Below are 22469 nucleotides of genomic sequence, written 5' to 3' on the forward strand. Positions count from 1 at the left end.
TTTCTTTGATCTGACTCCAACAACCCTGAGGCTCTTTGCTGAGAGAAGAAAAGACAAGAAAGGGGGGTGTCCTGGATATATTCAGTGCTTCAGTGCTGCTCCTGCACTTTCATTTCCAGTGCCCAGGTCTGGTGTCAGAGTGAAAGGTTACCAGAGTCCTGGAGAAGAATCTGCCCACACAGTGGAAACTGTTCTGGGTGCCGGGGGCCTCAATCTTACTCCTGTGACTTTCATGCCCACCCTTCCCCCACTCTGTGTGTAGTTGGCAGCTCAGCCATGAGGCACTGGGGTGGGAGCACCCAGGGACTCCCCGCGCTGGGCTTTCATCCTGAAGCTAGAGCACCCCTGGGGCAGATACAAAGGAAGGCAACTGAAACTATGGAGTGAATCATATCCGGCCACTTAAGATTTGTCTCAAAGTCCCCCCAAAAGCCTTCACCAATAGCCCACCCAGCTTCAGGCCTCCCTCACGTGAGCTGTCACCTCCATTTGCCACCATGATTTTTCTGTCTGCAAAGATCTTCTGAGTTCAAACTCTTTTCCAGTGTGTGTGTGTGTGTGTGTGTGTGTGTGTGTGTGTGTGTGTGTGTGTGTTATGGTGCTGAGGACCAATGGTATCCAGAGCCTCTCTGGGAGCACATCTATGACACAGACATTCTCTGGGAGCTGCTGTGAGGGCAGAGTGACAGCCCGTATGGTTTCTGACAGTTCGTCTCCTTCCATGCATTACTGTTCATTCAAAGAGACTGGAGAAGTCAATTAAAACTAGAATGACACATTTGAGACATCCTGGAATGATGAATCATTCACCCAAAGAAGGTCGGAGCTTTTCCCTTTGGGGGTCCCCCAAACTAATCTTTAGGATACTGCAACTGTGTGAATCCTCACTACGAGCACCTGCCAAAGGAGAGTTTCGGTCAGTTCCCAGTTCCATTGGCTCGGGGTCAGCCAAATCAGATGAGTTAAAGCAACAAAGAATGATAAATGCACCTGGGGAGGGAGAGGAGGCTTGGGGGTGCTCTTCACTCTGCCCAGGGCAATCTGCGGCCCAGCTCCTGGAGAAACACTTGGTCAGAGTTCAGTCTTCACCTTGGAGAAACGCTGTGTATCTTCCCGCTCAGAGACCGTCCAGTCCAATCCCAGCCCCTAAACAAAACTGGCTTGTCTAAAACATGACAAATGAAAGTGATGCTCAGAGTTACAAACCAAGCACAGCACAGGGAGAGAGAGGAGCTTATTTTTGTTGAGTTCTTGTTCACAGAAGCTGACAATAAAATCAAGAAGCGTGTTATCAACTCTGACATGGGATTTGGAGAAAGGAGCGTTCGTGGTTGTGAGGTTCATTGTCACGCAGCCCGCACCCGTGGCCGGTGGCTGGCCCTGATGAGCAGGGCAGCAGAGGAGAGGTTTCCTCATCACAGCGTGCGACACCTTGGCTTACTCATGCCTATGCCGCCCGTCAATCAAATGCAACCTTTGGTTACTACTGTTGTTTCTATAAAGATTGACAATTGGGGAAACACTTCTCTGAATTATTCACTGGAATAAACTTTAGAACTAATAAATGAAGATAGCAATTACCACTGTAAATCAATGATTGGCCTTAGAGATAGTGTTTTGAATAAACCCTACAAAATTGTGACATTCTTTATTTACTTTTTCTTGCCAATCATCTTAAAATAGATTTGAAGTGCCTTAGTATAAAAAATATAAATATTAAAATTGCCAAGAACTACTGATTTTTAAAAAAGGAACAAATAAAATCTAAGAGATGGGAAATCATAATCCTAAGAACTCCTATCTGCAGAACATGATAGTAATCAAATTCTGAACCTGGTACTGAGCTTCTTAGTAACCAATGTGAAGGAAAGATGGATTTATGTAGTTAGCATTGCCTAGAAATAAGCAGACTGCAAAGAACAAGTCTGTTTAGTCTTTTTCCACCCCAGTTTTTCCGCTATACCTGGCAGTACTCAGGAGTTATTCTTAGCTCTACACTCAGGAATTACTCCTGGCAGTGCTCAGGGATCCCATTTGGGATGCTAGGGATCAAACCCGGGTTGGCCCTGTGCAAGGCAAACACCCTACCCATTGGACTGTTGCTCTAATCCCTCTTTAGTCTGTTTTTGGGCCACACCCAGCAGTGCGCAGAGGTTGCTGTGCTCAGGAATGCACTCCTGATGGACTTACGGGACCACATGAGTGCTGGGGATTGAACCAGGTGGGTTATGTGCAAAAAGGCAAGTGAGTTACCCGCTGGACTAGCTTTCTGGTGCCAAGTCTAATCTTAACAGCTGGAAATAATGTGATGTGGATCTCTTTATGAAAGGGAAAACAGGTAAGAGTGGGAAACTCACTAGGGCAAGTATAGGTGACCCCTAGGGAAGTGACCTGACCCCCAGGGAGGTGACTGAGCAGTGACCACATCATCAGACACCAGGTAGGTTCTAGCGGTTGGAGTCCTGAGCTGCCCAGGCGACAGAGTATGCTCTCAAACTTAGTCTTGAGGAGGATCATTTCTTGGCCAAGGAGGAAAAGTTGCACTGTAGCAACTGTTCATCGATTTGCTCAAGAAGGCACCAGTAACGTCTCCATTGCGAGACTTATTGTTACTGTTTTTGGCATATTGAATACACCACGGGTAGCTTGCCAGGCTCTGCTGTGAGGGCAGGATACTCTCGGTAGCTTGCCGGGTTCTTCGTGAGGGACGGAGGAACAGTTATCACATAAATTTTATTTGTAACCTTATTATATTTTTGGGCAGGATCCTAGTGATTTAGTATCAAACAAAATGACAGTTATTGCCGTCGCCTGCTTATATCAAGTAGTCTACTAGTTCTCTAAGTCATTCTAGACCTTCCTCCTGAAGGTTTTTTTTTTTTTTTGGGTCACACCTGGCGATGCACAGGGGTTACTCCTGGCTTTGCACTCAGGAATTACTCCCGGTGATGCTGAGGGGACCATATGGGATGCTGGGAATTGAACCTGGGTCGGCTGCATGCAAGGCAAATGCCCTACCTGCTGTGCTATTGCTCCAGCCCCCCTTCCGAAGTTTTATTTATTTATTTATTTATTTTAACTTTTTATTAAATCACCATGTGGAAAGTTTCAAAGTTCTCAGGTTTATGTCTCAGTTATACAATATTCAAACACCCATCCCTTCACCAGTGCTCATATTCCACCACCAAAAACCCCAGTATACCCCCTCACCCCACCCCCTCTACTGTATAACTAATGAATTTCACTTCATTTTCTCTTTACCTTGATTACGTTCCATATTTCAACACAAAACTCACTATTGTTGTTGGAGTTTCCACCCAAGAAAGACAGCCCTACTACCAAGGAAGCATTTGATAATTAGTTTTCCATTGCTGGGAATGAAGAGATATGTAGCCCCACTGCTCCAAGTACATAACTCTTTTTTTTTTCCTCTTCATCCCCCTTACCACGCCTCATAGTATGGTGTACGCCACGCTGAGTTTCTCCCTGAAAATGGGAAACAACCTGGAAAGAAGGATATTTCCTCTTCTCGGCTGGCGTGGGGCTTTTGCTTAGTTCACAGTCCAGAGAGGTGGCTGCTACGTTAATCACCTTCAATGTTTCAACAAAAACTTACTGTTATTATTTGGAGTTTCCCTCCCAAGTCAGACCTGTTGAAAAGGAACCGTTTCACATTGCTGACAATTATAGATGTTAAGTCATGGTTTTGGATTTCTGTATAAAGTCCAGGGAAAATTCTGCCAGAAATTGCATAGCCCAGCTCACAGTCCCAGTGCATTGCTGTAAGAAGTCTCTGGAATCAAAGTCTTTAGGCGCAGAGGGTCCGCTTCGCTCTCAGCAGCTCCGAATTTATCTGGGCCGAGGGTGTGCTGGTTACACCCTCTTCCCATGAGTCCCTAGGAGCCCCAAGTGTAAAAATCGAATACCTCTGCCTTAGGACTCTTAGAAGATGGCGCCTGCCATGTGGGTGCCGTTTTCCATGCGGGAAGACAGGGTGGGGAGGAAAAATCCACCCCCAGGCAGCACAGAGTTGCAGCCCCGTTGGCAGTCCCAGTGCATTGCTATTAGAAGCTGCGCTGGATGCCTGAATGTGTTAGGTCTCTGGAATCAAAGTCTTTAGGCACAGAGAGTTCCCTTCCGAAGTTTTAACTTCTCTTCTCTGCACTCTCCTTTCACAACTGTGTATGTGTGCTTGCATGTGTGTGTGTGTGTGTGTGTGTGTGTGTGTGTGTGTAGAGGCTAGGCATGTGCCCTCCCACCGACAGTGCTACTGTCCTGTCCACTTCACCCTCTCTTTGTCTCAGTCACATTTTAAGCAACTTCCAGATGCCTTTCTCCAGCCCTCACCTGCCTGAGCTTCAGTTCTGGGGAGGTGGGCATCTCTCTCACGAGTCCGAATACAGAACTTCGCCTCCTCCAAACTGAAGCTGGAAAGCGGGGTGTCCTGCATTCAGCAACTCTTTGGGGACAGTGCTGCAGGCCACGAGGGCATGCCACGAGTGGAACTCGATTCTTCATACTGTCCTAAAATACATTTTGCCTGTTGTAGACACATTTTAAAAAACAATCAGCTCCAGAGAAACCCAGTCAATCCACTCCCTGGAGACAGTGAAGTTCCATGCAGCTATCAGGAGCAGAGGCACGGGGAGTGGCGGGTGCTGGTTCCGGATTCTTCATCGATGCATTTGTGTTGCCTTCTGGGTTCCCTCTGACCCTGGTGATGGGCGCCTTCCTGTCCCTACATCCACTAGATGTCCATCTGGCCTTTAGCTCCTGTTCCATGCAGGTGACCCCAACTGGATTCACTGGCTCTTTCAGAGGCAGGGCTGGGGCATGTGCCACACATGGGAACATATGTGGTGCCAGGGGTCAACGGTGCAGTGCCAGTGCCTTTCACCTGTGCCATGTGGCTCCTTAACTGGCTTTCCATGATGCCTTCGGCAGCTGATAGAGGAGGAATGCAGCAGCTTTACAGATACTCCCCTGGCTACACAGTGCCCAGGAAACAGCAGGGCCTGAGCTCAGACACACCGTCTAAGCAGCTACTGTACATCAGTCCAAGGAAACCCAGAAACCGAGCCTTGGGCCTCCATCGTCTCGCCGTTTCTTATTTGTCTCCCAGAGTATGACCGGAGCTTGTTGCGCTGGAAGAAGGGGGCAATGCTCAGAGTCTCTTCTTGGTGCTCCCTGCACCCTCCCTTGTTGTAGAGGGCCGGAGTTAGCACAGGGGTGAAGAAGGCCCTTGACTTGCAATGCAGCTGACCTTGGTTCAATTCCTTCGCACAGAACGGTCCCCTGAGCACCACTGGGGTGAGCCTGATCACAGAGCTGGGAATAGCTCCAAGCATTGCTGATTGGGGCCCAAACCCACCTCCATCCCCTCAAAGTCATATCTCACTGGAGGACGGAGAGGAGCTGACTCTCATGCCTGCAGTGATGCCACTGTCCTGAGGGCCAGGAAAGAGGCAGAACAGAAATGCCTGGAAAGAAGCAGGAATTTAAATTTTTCACTGTGGTGCTGGTAGTGGTGGTGGGGGTTTTCATAGTGTTTAGGGATTCTGGTGGGAAACTTCTGGTGATACTTGGCCCAGTGCTGGGGCCATCAGGGCCACTGTGGTGGTATGTAGGGGACACATTTTGCTGGGAATCAAACCTGGAACCTTCACATGCCAGGCGTGGGCTCTAGCCCTGAGTGGTCACTCCAGCCCCAGCATCTGGCCCCATCCTATCACACAGCTCTTGAAATCTCTTACCAAGCAGCTATTTTGGCATCACTTCCTGTTATTTATACTTCTTTTACCTAGACTGTTATTAAGACACAACAAAACAACACCAACAAAACCTGATCCTGTTACTGCAGAGCCTTCCTGAAGTACATGTTACCTGGTTTTATCGCAATGGACACAGAACACTGTGGAGGTTTCATGAGGCTGACACCCAAGGACAGTAGATACAAGGGCCAGGAGGATTTCCCTATTGCTGGAAGACTGCTTCATGAGCGGAGGGGAGAAGACAGATGGAATAGAGAAGGGATCACTAAGAAAATGATGGCTGGAGAAACCAGTCGGGATGGGAGATGTGTGCCGAAAGTAGATAATGAACCAATCATGATGACCTCAAAGTAGATAATGAACCAAACATGATGACCTCTCAGTATCTGTGTGGCAAACTATAATGCCCAAAAGTAGAGAGAGAGTATGGGGGAATATTGCCTGCCTTAGAGGCAGGGGGAGGGTGGGAAACGGGGGGTATACCTGGGATATTGGTGGTGGGGAATGTGCCCTGGTGGAGGGATGGGTGTTTGATCATTGTGAGACTGTAACCCAAACATGAAAGCTTGTAACTATCTCATGGTGATTCAATAAAATTTAAAAAATTTTTTAAAAAAAGAACACTGTGGAGGTTTAAGATGTAGTATGTGATGATGTGATATTGTATATGCTACAAGGTGCCACTAAGGTAGTTAACACCACATCACCTTAGAGATTTGAATCCATTCTGGATAATACAGATTTTCTGTAACAATAGATAATAGATGGTGACTTCTTCCCTTCTCTAAAATATGAACTGTGTCATATGAGTTCCCTGCAAGGACGCAGGACTTTCCACTGTTTCTAGAAAAGTCAGAGATGCAAGGATGCCAGAAGGCCCCAATCTGGAATCTGCTCATCTTGTCTGCTCGGGGTGAGGCCCAGTCAGAGGCACCTGCAGGATGTGAGGGTGAGTCTGAGCATGTGGCATTTTGTTCCGGTGATGAGCCCTTAGCCTAGAGAGGGACTCACTGTCACCTTCTACCCCTCAGCTCAAATGCCATTTCCTCAATGCCACTAATCACTTTCTCTGCTCCTGTCATCGTGATCAAAAAGGTGTGCATCTTGCTCCACATGTGTTCCTGCACTGGACTAGAAGCTTCTTTAGGGTAACACGTGTCTTTTGGGGGGGCCAGGTTAGGACCACATTCAGTGATGTTCAGGGTCTATTTCTGGGTCTGTGCTCAGGGATCTCTCCTGGACACACCCAGGGAACCTTACGTGGTGCTGGGGATGGAACTAAAGTTAGATGCATGCAAGGCAAGAGTGTAATCTCTGGCCTGGAGCTATACCTTAAAATTTCTGCATTCCTAGTGTCCAGCATAATCTTGTGACATGATAGGTGCTCACAAAATGTTGGCTCAAATGAACAGCTGGCAGTGGATGAATCTGAAGCTAAGTCACTTCACAAACAAGTTGCCAGAAGGCCTTTGGCATAAGGAGAAGATGCTGGAGCATCATAGTTTAAGCACCTTCATTTCTTCTTTCCTTGTCAGTACCATCTTGTCTCCCTCTGCTTTGACGGCAATGGCCAACTTTGAGGTTGAACCTGTCACCCACATTCTTGGTGGCCCCCCATTCACACTCAGATGGTGGCACTAGAGGAACTAGTCCTAAGGCCGAGTGAAAAGCACACTTAGTATTCTCCTTCCCTCTTTTGGTTCTGAGGGCTTACTCCTGTCAGTGTTTGGGGAACCATGTGTGGTGCTGGGGATCAAACCTGGACTTCCTGTACGCAAAGCAAATGCTCCTACTCTGATCTAGCTCTCTGGCCCCTATCCTCTTTCTAAGGAAATAAGTATCTCTACTCATTTCACACACTTATCAAGAGATTATTAAATCCACTTAATATTGCTAAGTGTTGCTTGTAAAATAGTTTAGAAAGATTTCCATCACGACCAGTGAAGACATTTCTAAGTTTCAGTTTCCAGGGAAATGTATTCAGTTCATTCTATTCAGAGTTCTTTCCACTTGGATGGAAGAGGCATACACAAATATTTGGTAACATGGTGCTCATCAATTCTTACCACCTCCAGTATTTAACAAAGTAGACTCAAGGTCAAAAAAGAAGTGTGTGTGTGGGTGGGGGGAGGGCAGAGCGATAGTACAGTGAGTAGGGCATTTGCCTTTGCACGCAGCCGATCTGAGATCGATCCCCAGCGTCCCACATGGTCCCCCAAGCACTGTCAGAAATAATTTCTGAGTGCAGAGCCAGGAGTTACCCCTGAGCATCACTGGGTGTGACCCAAAAAGCAAAAATAAAATAAAATAAAATAAAAATAAAATAAAGGGGAACAGAATGAAAAAGGGAAAGGAAAAATATGAATGATTAAATAAGCCCTAATGTATTTATTAAATGGAATTAACTCTGAAGGGATTTTTTGAAACTGAGCCAGATCTTCATGGACTAATGTGGATTCCAGAACTGAAAAACACTGATAAAATTTATATCTCCCTAAAACCAGGTATTTCTATCAACATACATTTGTTGTATATAAACGCATATAAAGTGTAAAGTGACACACATTAGATTTTATTAGTAATTTCCATGGGCAAACCTGAGTCAGAGGTGACAGTCACTTTGTCTGTACCACTGAAAATGCTTGAGGACAAAGTAAGATGAACTATTTGCATGCTGAAAATAAGGTTGCTTTACTAAACACTGAGAGGGGCAGGGAAAGATATATGTGAAAACATGAAACTACTGTGAGGTGGAAAACAGAATTTTTCTCTGTTGATTGATGTCACTAAGTATTCTCTGATTGATGTCACTAAGTATCATGAAGTGGTAAAATTCTGTACCTGCCTTATAAGAGGCGTGCGGTGGAGGGCGGAGGTCACAGGGCTGACAGCAGAGAGCTGCCTCCTGCTTCTCCTGCTGCCTCTCACTTGACCAATAACCATCTTGCTGACTCTCGGACTCTACACATCTGTAACACTGGGATAACAACGCTTAGGTTGTAAGTGGTGAGAATCTGTTGTGAGGACAGGGATATATGTGACTGGGGTTAGATCCCCAGCACCCTATGATCCCCTGAGCATTGCTAGGGTGACCCCAGTGACCCCCAGCAACCACAGGGTCTAGGTAGTATCACACCCTCAGGTTCTTGTACTGAGCTGCCTGACGTGTTGGCTGAGGCTCACTGGTGGGGGCCCCAGGTCTTGGAAGCCACCCACAACCCCCCCTACCTCCAGCCATTTTTTTTTTCTTATTATGAACTGGCTGTATGCCTTAGGCTGAGATTCGTAACATGGGCAATTTCTAAAATAAAGACTCTGCTGGCCAGAGGAGTCCAAGACTAATTACTAAATAGGAAAATAGGAACAGAACTGATTTAAAAGTTAGAGTTTATTTGACAATTCATAAGTGATTTGCAAATTTTATGGATTATATGGAGCCAAATTTGGAAACCGGTAGCTCCTCTTTTGCGTGGAATGTCTAGCATGCTCTAATTTGGTGCCCAAGTAGTGCAAGTCATGTCTACTCAAGGAACTCAAGTTAATTTTAACTTAAACTGGAAATAAAAATTGGATACCACACAGCAGTCTAAAACCAATTACAAAGAGTGTTTTGAGGTCATCATTTGAAATCATTTCTACCAGACATAATCTGTGTGCAGTTATGTTTATGAATCTATTTTTAAAAAAAGGATCATATAAGGTAACAGATGCCAACTCTTTCTATAGAAATGCAAAGACATGGTCACCTGATCTTGGTGGCAAATGATCAAAATAACACAGTCAAAAGGTTCCATGTAATAAATACACTCAAATCTCTTTGAGGAGAGGTGGATGGGCCATAGAATGATTAGTATATCATTTTTTTGAGAAGTCTATGAACCTCCTTCTGGTTGTAGTTCTTAATACCAGCCCCTGCTACCTTCTAGAAATGAGTGACAGTTACATGAAATTAACAGACACAATGATATGTCACATCAAATCATTAAGTCCCTAAAAGAAAAAGTTGTTTTCATAAACAAGTATTTGGAGTTGGGCTTATGGACACAAAGGTTCTCTTAAGCACCATTTCTGCATCTTGTTTCAGATGCACACAGGCCTGAGGTATCCCCATGTCACACTCAAAACAGGTGTTTTTTTTTAAGCTCATTTTGAAATACCAGGTCACACCTCAATAGACTGGACTTGGCTTTATTCTGGCATGTCGAATTACCTGCCCGCTACTGATGCCTGCTGGATTTCAATGCTTTAAAGTGTTAAACTGGCATTTTGAAGGTTTCTGATTTTTAATATAAAATGTACCTTAAATCAATATTAAATAAGGGTCTTCACAGAATATAACTTAAAAAGCATTGTTATGTTAACTTGGTCAATGTATTTTTGTGTGAAATCTCACTTTATTAAATTTCTCTCCAGGCTTCCATGAATTCTAATTCTTTGATGGTTTGTTCAGCCCTCTTGGACCCTCCTTTGTCTTTCACAAGCTCTTCTCCTGCGCCTGTCCCAGAGTAACTTTTTCTTTTTTTTAAATAAGTATTCCAAATGATTCCTGGGTTAAGGTCGGGGTGGGGATGGGGAGCATGTGCTTCCAGGGATCAAGTTCAGGGCCCGCACATGCTACAAATGTGCTCTCCCACTTGAACTGGATCTCCTCCTCTGCTCCCCTACACCCAGTAATACTTTAAATCTTGCATTTTTCATTTCTCATGTCCTCAGCTGCCATTACTACACCAACAGCAGCCAAGTATCTAATTCCAGTTCATTTCTTTCTCCTAAGCTCCGTCCATACTGCCACCTCCGCCTGGATATTCGACAGGCGTCTGAGATTCAGGACAGGCTGTCACTCCTCTTGCTCTGTCTCCTCACCTCCTCTAAGACCAGCCCAGTCTTAAGTTGCTGTCTCAGAAAACGAATTGTTTTGATAGCTCAGAGTTGGTAGCTGTCTGAGATCTAAAGAATCATCCTGGATTCATAATTTTTCTTGCCTCTACATCAACCACGAGTCTCTATTTTGTCTTCTTAGTACTCTGAATCCACTCCATCTTCTCTGTTCCCATCATCATGGCCACAAGACAGTTTCTTAACAGGAATCACAACAGGACTTATAAATACGTTTCTTGATTGCTTCTTACCAAAAACTCTTAAAATATCTATTACATTCAGAACCAATCCTAGTATTTCCTATGATTCACAGTCCTCACTGATGTCCTGTCAGCCTACTTCTCCTTCACTGTCTTTTGCACATCCTTCCCATCATCCAATACTTAGGTGTACCAACTGGTCTAATTTTCTAACTGGCTCAGTATTTTCATCCCTCTGAGTCTTTACATATGATGCTCTTTACAATTTTCTTTCATCTATTCTTCAGCTTGCTAGCTCCATCAGGATTATCACCATCCCTTCGTAGGAAACTTCTTCACTTCTTCCCTTAGTTCTCCTTTGTCAGCGTACTAAGGCACTAGCAAACTTCCTCAGGACTTGGGGCTGGAGTAATAGCACAGCGGGCCGGGCATTTGCTTTGCACGTGGCTGACCTGGGTTCGTATCCGAATCCTAGCCTCCCATATGGTCTCCCGAGCACTGCCAGGAGTAATTCCTGAGTGCAGAATAGCAGGGTGTGACCCAAAAAGCAAAAAAACAAAAACAAAAACAAAAAACTTCCTCAGGACTTCCTTTCCTGCTCCAAACACTTGGTACTGCAAGCAGCATCCCCACTGAAAAGGAACTCTCCTATACTAAGTTGTAAGTGTCTCTCTCTAGTCCAAAACAGGTGCTATGTAAATGTGGTAAGTATAAGAGCAAAAGTCATAACTTAGAGGCCAGTGGATCACTGACAGATCTACCAGCAAAATACTAACCTCGAAGCTAGACTTGCTCAGTGAGAGAGTACCCAGCTCTACAAATTGTTAAAATCAACGTACTCTTTTGGCAACTTCTCAAGAAGTTAAACAGAACTACTCTATGATCCAGCAATTCCATGTCTGGTGTATGCCTACAGAAATGAAAGCAGGAACACAAATACTTGTGTGCACGTTTGTACAAAATTATTCCCAACAATCAAGAGATGGAACTGTCTGTCAGCATATGAATGAACACAACTGTGGTATAACCATACAATGGAACATTATTCAGCAAAATTCTGATATATGCCATATAAACCTGGAAAATGTAATGTTAAAGTAAAATAAGCCAGACACAAAAAAAGAAAAATACTGCATGACTCCACTCTTGAGGATGTGAAATAGGCAAATTCAGAGGGAGGGAGAGAGAGAGAGAGAGAGAGAGAGAGAGAGAGAGAGAGAGAGAGAGAGAGAGAGAGAGAGAGAGAAGAAGAGAGCAGAGCTTATCTCAAGCTTGAGACAGAGAATTGGAAAATTATAGTTAAATAAGTACAGATATTCTGCTTGGGATAAAGGAAAGTGCTATAGTTAATGATTATATAACCTTATAGATGTGCTAACTTCTGATGAATTGTACATCTGAAATAATTAAAATGGTAAATTTGTTATGTATATATACAATTTTTATTTTTTTAAAGTTTCTTATGGTGCTGGCAAGCAAATCTAGGGCATCACACATGCATGTATATTTTCAGCACAATTGGGGGAAAATAGGTTGACAATTTTACAAATGAAATAAGAAAAACTGACTCTTAAAATTTGTATAACCTGTGCTCAGTCCAATGCAGGTTCAAGTGCTTTAGTAATTTTCAACTAAACATTGTTCTCACTGGAGACTGTCAGGAGGTTTTTCATCCTGACCTCTCGTATCAACCAATTAAAGAGTCTAAAGCTATGTGCTATTTCTGCAACTGATCAAACGGCTTGATCATCCTGGAGAGGTTGTCTCTTCTGTAGAACCGAAGTTGACCACAAAGTCACATAGTGTTGACTGCAAAACCCACATCCTATTGAACTATTGTTCCATGTTGGCAGATGAGTTTTACAGGTCTACAAACTTTACTGGGGAAACAAAGAGATGAATTGCTTTCCCAAGCCCTTTAGGTACAGTTTTCACTTAATTTTATAGCTTGAAATTCTGCACATGAAACTTACTTTCCTTGGATTATCTGAAGCCTGTAAGTTAAAAACAATTTTAGGACTCAAAACATTGCATAAATATAACACCGGCCAACAAAGTGTGATTTACAACTAATGGATAATAAGCACTGTAAACACAAAGGGAGGCTGAATGAGGAAGTTCCAGAAGAGTCTAATATTAAAGATATAGTTCAGATATGCCCTAACTGAGTTATTCCTGAGAGGAAAGGCAAGCAGGGGAAAATGGTACCAGAAAAACAAGTAAGCCCTCAGCCCTTTGCCAGCATACAAAGCACCCCAGGAGCCATCATTTGAGCCTCTTCCTCTCCTTCCCTGCAACCTTCCTCCGAAGGAAATGCTGAGCAGTTAGGACAGTGCCCACCACAGAGTAGACTTCCAACAAACTCTCCTTCCTGTTCCATTTCATACCAAAGCTGTCAGGAAAGCAGTACTAGTCTCGAGAATGTCTGCTTTCTAGACACGCTTTCTGAAACAGTCAAAGGTATAATAATCAAATACATCAAAAACACAAGCCATATAGGTATGGCCTCTGATACTGATAACACGAGCATAGTTACAGATATTATAAACAGAGAAAAGAAAATCGTGAGTGCAGATTAAAAAAAATCCACAAAAGGCATTTCTCTGTGCTACAGAAATGAGCTGAACCTTGCAATTTTTAGGCACCAGTTATCACCTTAATTTGGTGTTATTAGGAGAAAAACAGTAATATTTCTGTCCCTGGATAGATCTGACATGAAAATAACTGACAAGAGCAGGTCAGAGTCCCAGAGAAGAGGGTGCTCTGAGAGTTAGGTGTTCATCTTGGATAGCAGGTCCTGACCAAAGTACGGCGTTTTCCAAAAGTCCGTGACATTCATTAGGACAATCCCAGCTCCTTTAGTTAAAGCAGCAGCAAGTAGGGAACAAACCTCGTGTCTCTGGCTACCCTCAAGTGCCTTCCAAGGGAGTAACTGGAGCACTGTTCTCCTACTTTTCTTTCTTAGGGGGAGGGGTGGGCACTGGGCCATACCTGGCAGTGCTCAGGGGCTATTCCTGGCTCTGTGCTCAAGAGTGACCCCTGGTGGTGCTTGGTGGGAGCATATGTGGTGCTGGGGATTTGATGCCACCTGGGGAGGGGGAGTGCCTGCCTGCCTGCGCTGCCTCTGAGGCCTCACACTCCTCTCCTCACCCAGAGACTCTCGGTATCCTCTGAAAGGCGTCCCTAGTGTGCAAGATCCTGACGGCCTCTGAAGATATTAGAGCATTAGGGCCAGGGAGATGGCTCAGGACTCAGGGCCACATGCAGAAGAACGGAGTCTGAACTAGAGCACTGTAGGGCTCCCCAGCAAAGCTGGGTGTGACCCTGGGGACCCCCAGCACTGCTGCATGGCCGGGCTCAAGCACTGAAGCATTAGGCCAGGTTGGCTGAGTACTGCAGAGAGTAGCCTCAAGGCCCCTCCACGCTGCTTGGGGGATTCCCCCTGAAAAATAAGGGAGATCTCCCCTTAAGAAATAAAGAGTTCCCCCCCCCCTTAAAAATAAGAGTATTGGTTAGAAGCCTATTGGGAGCTTGTGTCCTTTTCTTCATTCTTATCTACATAATTTCTCTTCACGATTCACCTGGTTTGGGTAAAATGAACTTACAACTTTTTTTTTTTTGTATGTCTGTTTAGTGCTTGCTTTGGCAGCTTATATAATAAAACTGTGTTTGTTTTGGGGTCACACCCAGTGCTGAGGGGTGCATTCAGCTTTGTCCACAGGGATTACTCCCAGCAACGCCAGGGATCAAACCCGGGCCTCCTGCATGTCAAGCCTGCGCCCAGCCTCTGAGCACCCTCCATTCACCTTCCTTTTCTATCTAATATACAAAACAGAAATCAGGAGGCAGTGTAGTGCTGACTAAATTTTTAGTATTTTTTTCTTGAATAAAATTGTCAGTTATTTTCCTAGGTGACATGCAAACAAAAATGAAAAGCATTTCACATCTTTAATTCAGTAATCATGCTTATATTTGAGCAACATTCTATATATTTGTTTCCCATAGAGAAAAACTTGGATGTAAGGTCGAATTCAACATAAATATTAGGAAGAATATTAAATAAGATGATTATAAATATATAAAGGTGACTAATACATCTGGTCCATTCTAAAATGATCTTTCTCTAGGAATTTTAAAATATTCTCTCACATGAAAATTGTCTTCTCAACAAATGCTCATTACAGCAATGCTCCTTGAGAAAAAAAAAATGAATGTGTCATTCTCAACTTCTTCCCTAAAAATTTTCTTCTTTAGGACTTTATATAAATAAATTTACATCATGCATGATAAACAATGATAAATATCCAGAAGACAAAATTCAATAAAGACAATTTTATGATTTCAAATACAGAATTTCAGGATGTTAGAACCACTTGATACCAAGTAAATGAAAGAATTTTTTGGAAAAACAAATAAACATACTGCCAACAGATGTTCCCTCTGGCCCGCCTCCTAATCCAGAACCGACAAAGAATCACAGGGTCTTAAGGAGAGAGTGATCAGCTGAGCTGCATACTCCAGACTTAACAACAAGTGGAAGACCGCTAAGAGCACAAGTTAGAGAATGAATTTACTTTTAAAGGGCAAAGAAATGACTTTTAAAGGCGGTGGTGTCTTTAGGTCTGCCTGGAGGGAAAAAAACATTTCTCCTGTAACTCCTGAAGTTTAATGACAGCAAAACATTAAATCTAAGTTGGTGCACACGTTCCTCTACAGGGCCAAGGACGCCACTTCATGAACTTTTTCTTCATCTGCAGAAACAGTATTAGAGAAAGAAAGACAGAAGGGGGGGGTTGGAGGAGAGAGGAAGTGAGGGACTGAAGAGGGGGGGAGAGAGAGAGAGAGAGAGAGAGAGACAGAGACAGAGAGAGAGGGGAGAGGAGGGGGAGGGGAGGGGAGGAGGAAGGAGAGAGAGAGAATGAGAGACAGAGAAGAAATAAAACTAATTTTCCAAGTAGGGAAATGCCTATAAAACCTTTTATGTCAAATGTCAAAGAATTTCACAACATAATGCACTAAAGCAAAGTCCATAGCACCTGTAAGATTTAAGTAAATGCTGCCATCACTTAAATGTTTGTAAATATCTGTAAAAGACTGAAGGAAAATAAAGATAAATTACATTCTCCACAGAACAACAAATGTATTTCAAAATAAAAACTGTATTTTTGTTTTTCTTTTTTTCATTGTTTTTGTTTTATACAAGAATTCATAGCAGTCACATAATAACTTATACACAATGGAATCCATGTCTGCTCTTCATTTCTGTATTACTTTAAGTCCACATATTCAGGCTACAGTCCCCAACATTGTTTCCTGATAAATAGATTACCACAGTTTGATCTAAATAGATATACTATATAGTGCTTGTCTCTGGGAAAAATCAAATTTTAGTATGCAAACTTTTATTTATATCATACAGAAATGGATAAAACTACAGTAGGCACACATCCTAATCATGAGTTGATGATATCTACTCTTACTCTGTAAATGAATGTTTAAATGGTCTTAATTAAGATTTTATTTATATGTGCACTTGTGTTCACCTTATCCCATTTACTGTACATTCTAATTACAATCTGGGAATTTAAAGGTGCAGCCCTCAAGAAATTGTTAAATCACTAAAAAAGGGAAAATATCAGACTCTATTGACAAGGAAAAACTCACAAAACTTCTGATTTTAAATTTGCTATCAGTAGGAAAATATTAAAAATAATTTTCTGTATATATGCACGGGCATATGTGTATATTGAATTGTACATGTCTCACCTATCAATACAATTCAAGTGGAGGCATTTGGGTAAGCAATTTTCCCATTAAATGAAAGCTATGTCAAAATTGAAAAATATCATATTAATCATTAAAATAATTCACTTACCATTCAACAGCTTACACTGCTTTAATTTTAACTTTTCATTAACTAAATTCCCTGATTCCTAGTGTTAAATCTGGTACTCTTTGTTACTCAGAAATTGTGGGATAACCTCACATGTACTTCAAAGTACCTTTATCAAATACATTTTATTACCTGATTTATCAGAGAAAAATCTCACCTCTGAGTTTGTGTATCTAACATTGTGTATCTAAATTGTCCTCTCTATACTAAATAAGTGACAAAAATACCCTAAAATGATGTTATGGCACACACAGCACATGAGTGTCTGATATAAACTTCTCAGAGACATCTGAAAATTCACTTTAGAAACTAACTTTAAAAACAAACCTTTTATTTTTTTCACTCTAATATAAATTAATTTGTATGTATTTACATACATACACATACATATATAAAATAAAATCGACTAGAGTCGCTGTTTGTGAGTGAAAAAAAATGGTTACAAATTGACTCATTAGCTTAATTTTGTACTTAACAATCCAATTGTTTTGGGGTACAGACAAAATGTCAGTGCATTTGTAGATTCTATCAAGCCGGAAACTCAGGCTGATACTTTAAAAAAGAACCTTTTTCCACTTCACAGGCATCGTACAGCAAGAATATATGGACTTTGATGCAGTTCCTACTCCGTAAGCAGACAGCACTTGGCTTACTTTTAAAATAGCCTCTTAAAATAAATATATTATATAAAGAAATGCATGTTTGCTAAAAGTCTTTTAAAATTACATCAAAACAACATTAAAACCTGCTCACTGAGAAGAGCCTATTGAATTGAGTTCCCATTTTGAAATGCCTCGATAACAGTTCAGAATATTGCCTTGTGAGGTTTGAATAGAGATGTGGGGGTGTGAAGACCCAGAGTACACAGCTCCAATCCCAAGAGTCCTCTGATAGGCTGTTGTTGGACGGAAATGAATCCCCTTTAAAATAGCTATACACCTTAAAATGATCTATAATAAACAGTTCCCCAATAACCACTATTTGTAAATTGAAATGCATTGATCATTCAGAAAAGATTTCTTGCAAAATATATAAATAAATGTAACTGCATATTCTGTAAATATACTTAACATTGCTAGGCCAGCCCGTCCGCGGTGGGCTGCTGTAGTTCAGTACTTTGTGTCAAATTTATTAGAAATTTAAAAAGAAAGATTTCTGAGGGACTCAGCTGCCTTCATTAGTTGGCTTTAAAATGTGTAATAAAATGGGAGACAATATCTTCTCTTAAGTACATGGAATCAATATGGAAAAGTAAACTATACAGTGGACAAGATTAGAGAATACCAGAGTGTACCAGAGTGGTCTCCAGAGTGAAATATCTTCCAGTATAAAAAAAGGGAAGAACTCTATACACCCAGTTATAGTAAGTATGTTTCATTTCAAGATGCAGCTCTCTCTCACTTCTGGCAAGAATTAATTGGTAATGGCACCACTTCTCAGCAGTGCAAAAATATCCTGAGAAATTATTCCAATACAACAAAAGACAGGGCTTTCATCACTAAGTTTTTGCACAAAACATAGCTTTAGATATCATAAATAAATTAACTGAAAAAGCAGATAACCTTCACTGTGTTGAACACAAAAGTGGGATGTGACCCAGACAATGATAATTCTCCCATTGGCTAATATCAGAAAAAAGATTGCATTAGGTTTCTAAAACTTTCCAGTTAACTATGGCCAATAATATACATGGAGGTAATTTGTAGTTCAAGTTTTTCATCTCTGTTTTTTTTCCTCTCAAACTGGCTACAAGCTGAATTCTAAAATTTACACTGAAATATACAATTCCAATTTTCAAAAGGTCCTCCTCCCGGAGGAGTGGTATTCAAATTTTTTGTGCAATCTTGATGCAGAGCCCAAACAGTCCTACAAAGAGAGACAGTATGTATATCTTTTAGTCAGTTGGCACTGAAATGTCACTTTCCTTAGCTGCATTCTAGTAGCTTGGCCAAGTTATCTCGTAATTCCGTTAGTTCAAATATTTTTCCATCAAGAATTTCTAAGAGTGTCTTCAGGTTATTGCGAAAAGCTTCTTGTTCGTTCTGACTTTTCTCCAGACGCTGCTCTAAGTCAGAGAGTTGTCCCTCCAGGTCTTTGTTCCGAATTTCTACTTCCTTTAGAAACAAAAGTGTGATACATAAATGAGCATTAGTTCATAACACAGACAATGATGTAACTTGCATCATTATGAGTACTGCGGTAGTTCATGAAGTAAGGATGAGCTGTTGAATCTCAAATTAACACAGTGCAAGGAGATTTCAGATCTTGCCTTCTGAGAAGTCCACATGGTTTTATTGAATGGCTGGCTCAGGAATCTATCTCTCCACCCAGCCAAAATTTACTGTTCAGTTCATGCCAGGCAACATATCAGAAGATGCATTTTGTGGATTATCTATACTTCCTTTCTCTTTGTGCTTATCTGAACACACAAACATTGGCAATCTCAGGTGAAAGCAACCAGAATAAAAGAAATTAATTTCTTCTCTTTAACAACAATTGTGGAGGGAGAGATGTAGAGAAGAAAATGATTCTCTAGAAGGGCCAGAGAGATAGTAATGTGCTTGCTTGCATATGGCTGACCCAGATTCAAGCCCTGGTACCTCACACAGGCTCCGGAGCACTACCAGGAGCTATTAGAGAGCCAGGAGTAAGCCCTGAGCACTTCTGGGTGTGGCCAACCCTTCCCCCCACTGAAAAGAAAAGACTCTAAATGAGGGTTTAAAACCCAGTGAATAAATCAATTATAATCTGCTATGCTTCATTATGAAAACAAAAGTTTCTGATGCAGAATACAGCATCACTGCCAAAACTATGGTAAAGAGAAATTGTTGTGTATATTTAAGAAAATCAGTAACAAATCTTTCATATTGCAAATCAAGGAAAGAAAAAATTTATGTAAAATGTAATTAAAAGTTCATAAAAATAGAAAAAGTGTTATAAAATTTAAATTTTATTTAAAAAATTTTGCCACATCCACCCAAGTGTAGTGTTCCAGGACTGCTGAGGGTACCATATGTGATTGCAGGGATTGAATCTGGTCAGCCCCATGCAAGACAAACACTTACCCCTGTACTACCTCTATGGCCCTAGTTGTTTTTTTCTTTTTGGGGTCACACCCGGCGATGCACAGGGGCTACTTCTGGCTCTGCACTCAGGAATTACTTCTGGCAGTGCTCAGGGGACCATATGGGATGCTGAGAATCAAACCCGGGTCAGCTGCATGCAAGGCAAACGCTCTACCCACTGTGCTATTGCTCCAGTCCGGCCCTGGTTTAAAATGTTTTAAACAGTAAGACCTAGCATGCTTACAGATTATTTTACTTAAAAAATGTTTCTAGGGTCAGAATGATAGTACACAAGGTAAAAAGTTTGCCTTGAGGTGCAAAGGTGGTTCAAATCTCTGGCACCACATTTGGTCCCATGAGCACTGCTGGTGTGAACCAAACCCAACACCTCTACTGTCACTGTCATCCCGTTGCTCATTGATTTGTTTGAGTGGGCACCAGTAACGTCTCTCATTGTGAGACTTATTGTTACTGTTTTTGGGTAGACCCCCACACAAATTAAAAACTAATATTTCTAAGTATGATAAACATGAGTGATTCTTAAAAAAACAAAATGAAATAACTAAAATTTTAATTTTAGTTAAAAATCATGAAAACTGGCAGGAAAAAATGATTATACTTTTTAATTTTGGGTGCTCAGGGCTTACTTCTGGCTCTGTTCTCGGGGATGACTCCTGGCAGTGCTCATTGGACCATATGTGATACCAGGGTCAGCCATGTACCAAACAAGCACCTTACCCTGCACTATCTCTCCAGCCCCAGACTGTTTTCATCTTCTTCCTTTCCCTGTTTTCATTTTGTTTTTTTGGGCCATGCCCTAGGGTGCTCTGGGGCTATTCCTGGCTTTGTGCTCAAAAGTCACCCCTGGTGGTGCTCAGAAGACCATATGTGGTACTGGGCACTGAACCAGAGTTAGCAGAAGTGGTCACATGCAGAACAATCCCTGTTCTCTCCAGCTCTGGCCATTATTTGTAGACAATGATTTACATTACACAGCTGAGAAACTATTACATTTTAATATATACTTTATATATATCTGCTTTCTATATATTAAGCATCCATATAAGCAGTAAATTGAAAGTTATATATCCTGACAGGAAAGCTTACTTTGAAGATATGAAGAATTAAGGAACCGACATACGCCAGAGTGAGTTCAGTGGGCTGGAGTACATGCTTTGCAGTAGGGATGCCTGGGTTATACCCCAGCACTGCCAGGAGTGACCACCTAGCAGAGCTGGGAGCACCACCAGGTGTGGTCCCAAAACAAAATAATAAACTAAAAAATTTTTAAAAGGAGATTGATATAAATTACGCTCACTTATATAAACTAAATGGAACAAATGATATATTCTGATGTTAGTTTACACACTGTAAATCAGCTTTAGAAAATAGATTTCAATTGTTAATACATCACTTAGGTGTAAGTTCCTGAGGTCTAGAACATAACATAGCTGGTAGAGCATAGCAAGTGTGAAGCCCTGAGTTCCATCACTGGCACTGAAACCCAGAACAGAGGCCCTTCTAACCCCCAAAAAGTAAATTCCCCCCTATAAAAAAATTTTTTGTACAGTGTAAAGGATTGTGGGAAACCTTTTTCTTTTTTTTTTTCTTTTAGTTCTAAAGAACATCTGGCAGGTTTTAAACAAAGCAGCAGCACACTGTACAACATACACAAGGACTAACACTAGGAGTGGAAAGAAACAGTTCTAGCTCTGGTGAAGATGAATATTCCCCTGAATATTCCCCATTATCTTACAGCACGGTAGACGCTAAATTTTTTTATAAAAATAATTGAGAGATCTCATATGCATTTCTTAAATACATATAAGAAAACAACAATTAATTTAGGACTTAAGAAATATTCACAAGTTTGCCACAAGTGTATGGGAGGCAAAGGGCAGTTGGGATAGAGAAGGGACCAGTATGACAATTAATCTTTCAGTATTGATACTGTAAACAATAATGCACAAAATTGGGGGGGAGGAGAGAGAGAGAGAGAGAGAGAGAGAGAGAGAGAGAGAGAAAGAGAGAGAGAGAAGTGCCTGCCATAGAGCATAGAGGCGGGTGGGGGTGGGGCAGGAAACTATACACCGGTAAAAGGGTGGGTGTTGGAGCCTTACGGACTGAAACCCAACCATGATCAACTTTGTAACTGTGTATCTCACTGTGATTCAATAAATAAATAAATAAATAGAAAGAAGTGTTCACAAACTTTGACAGAAATAAGAGCAAGAATCAAGCAGAGATGCCACAGATGACCACAGGACATGAAGAAAGGGATAAAGAAACTACAAAGATTTCTAAATAAGAATTTCAGGAATTCAAATCGAATGTATTTATTGTAAAATGTTAAACCAAGTACATTTCTAGTTTTCTTCTGAATAATCTCCAAGGTGAAGATAAGTAAAATCTGAAACCCACGAACTACTTATAATAATAAATTCAGAAGCCAAATGCATGGAGGCCCTACACAAGGACGGAGAAAACAGAACCTGGGACCCGGGTGAACTTCCTATTCATGACTCGCAGCACGAGCCCTTGCCTACTTAAGCAGTAACTTTAAGAGAAGGTTTCCTACTCTGAAAACAGACCCATGTCCTTGAGCAGAAAACACCCACTTCACCAGGCACCATCCACCTCCCTCTAACACTTCCCCCCAATG

The 22469-nt window shown here is 41.9% G+C and overlaps 1 protein-coding gene across 1 annotated transcript in view; it reads right to left on the reverse strand.

The window, feature by feature from the left end:
• Positions 1 to 13442: 13442 nt before the first annotated feature.
• The window catches only part of HOMER1 (homer scaffold protein 1), a 128461-nt gene continuing 119434 nt past the window's right edge, over positions 13443 to 22469 (reverse strand). Inside the window, exon 9 of the mRNA XM_004613148.3 lies at positions 13443 to 18856. Within this exon, the coding sequence (XP_004613205.1) occupies positions 18668 to 18856 (189 nt within the window). The 3' untranslated portion in view covers positions 13443 to 18667. The remainder of the gene's footprint in view (positions 18857 to 22469) is intronic.

Source organism: Sorex araneus, chromosome 1 (genome assembly GCF_027595985.1).
Source record: "Sorex araneus isolate mSorAra2 chromosome 1, mSorAra2.pri, whole genome shotgun sequence".
In the NCBI taxonomy this organism is placed as follows: domain Eukaryota; kingdom Metazoa; phylum Chordata; class Mammalia; order Eulipotyphla; family Soricidae; genus Sorex; species Sorex araneus.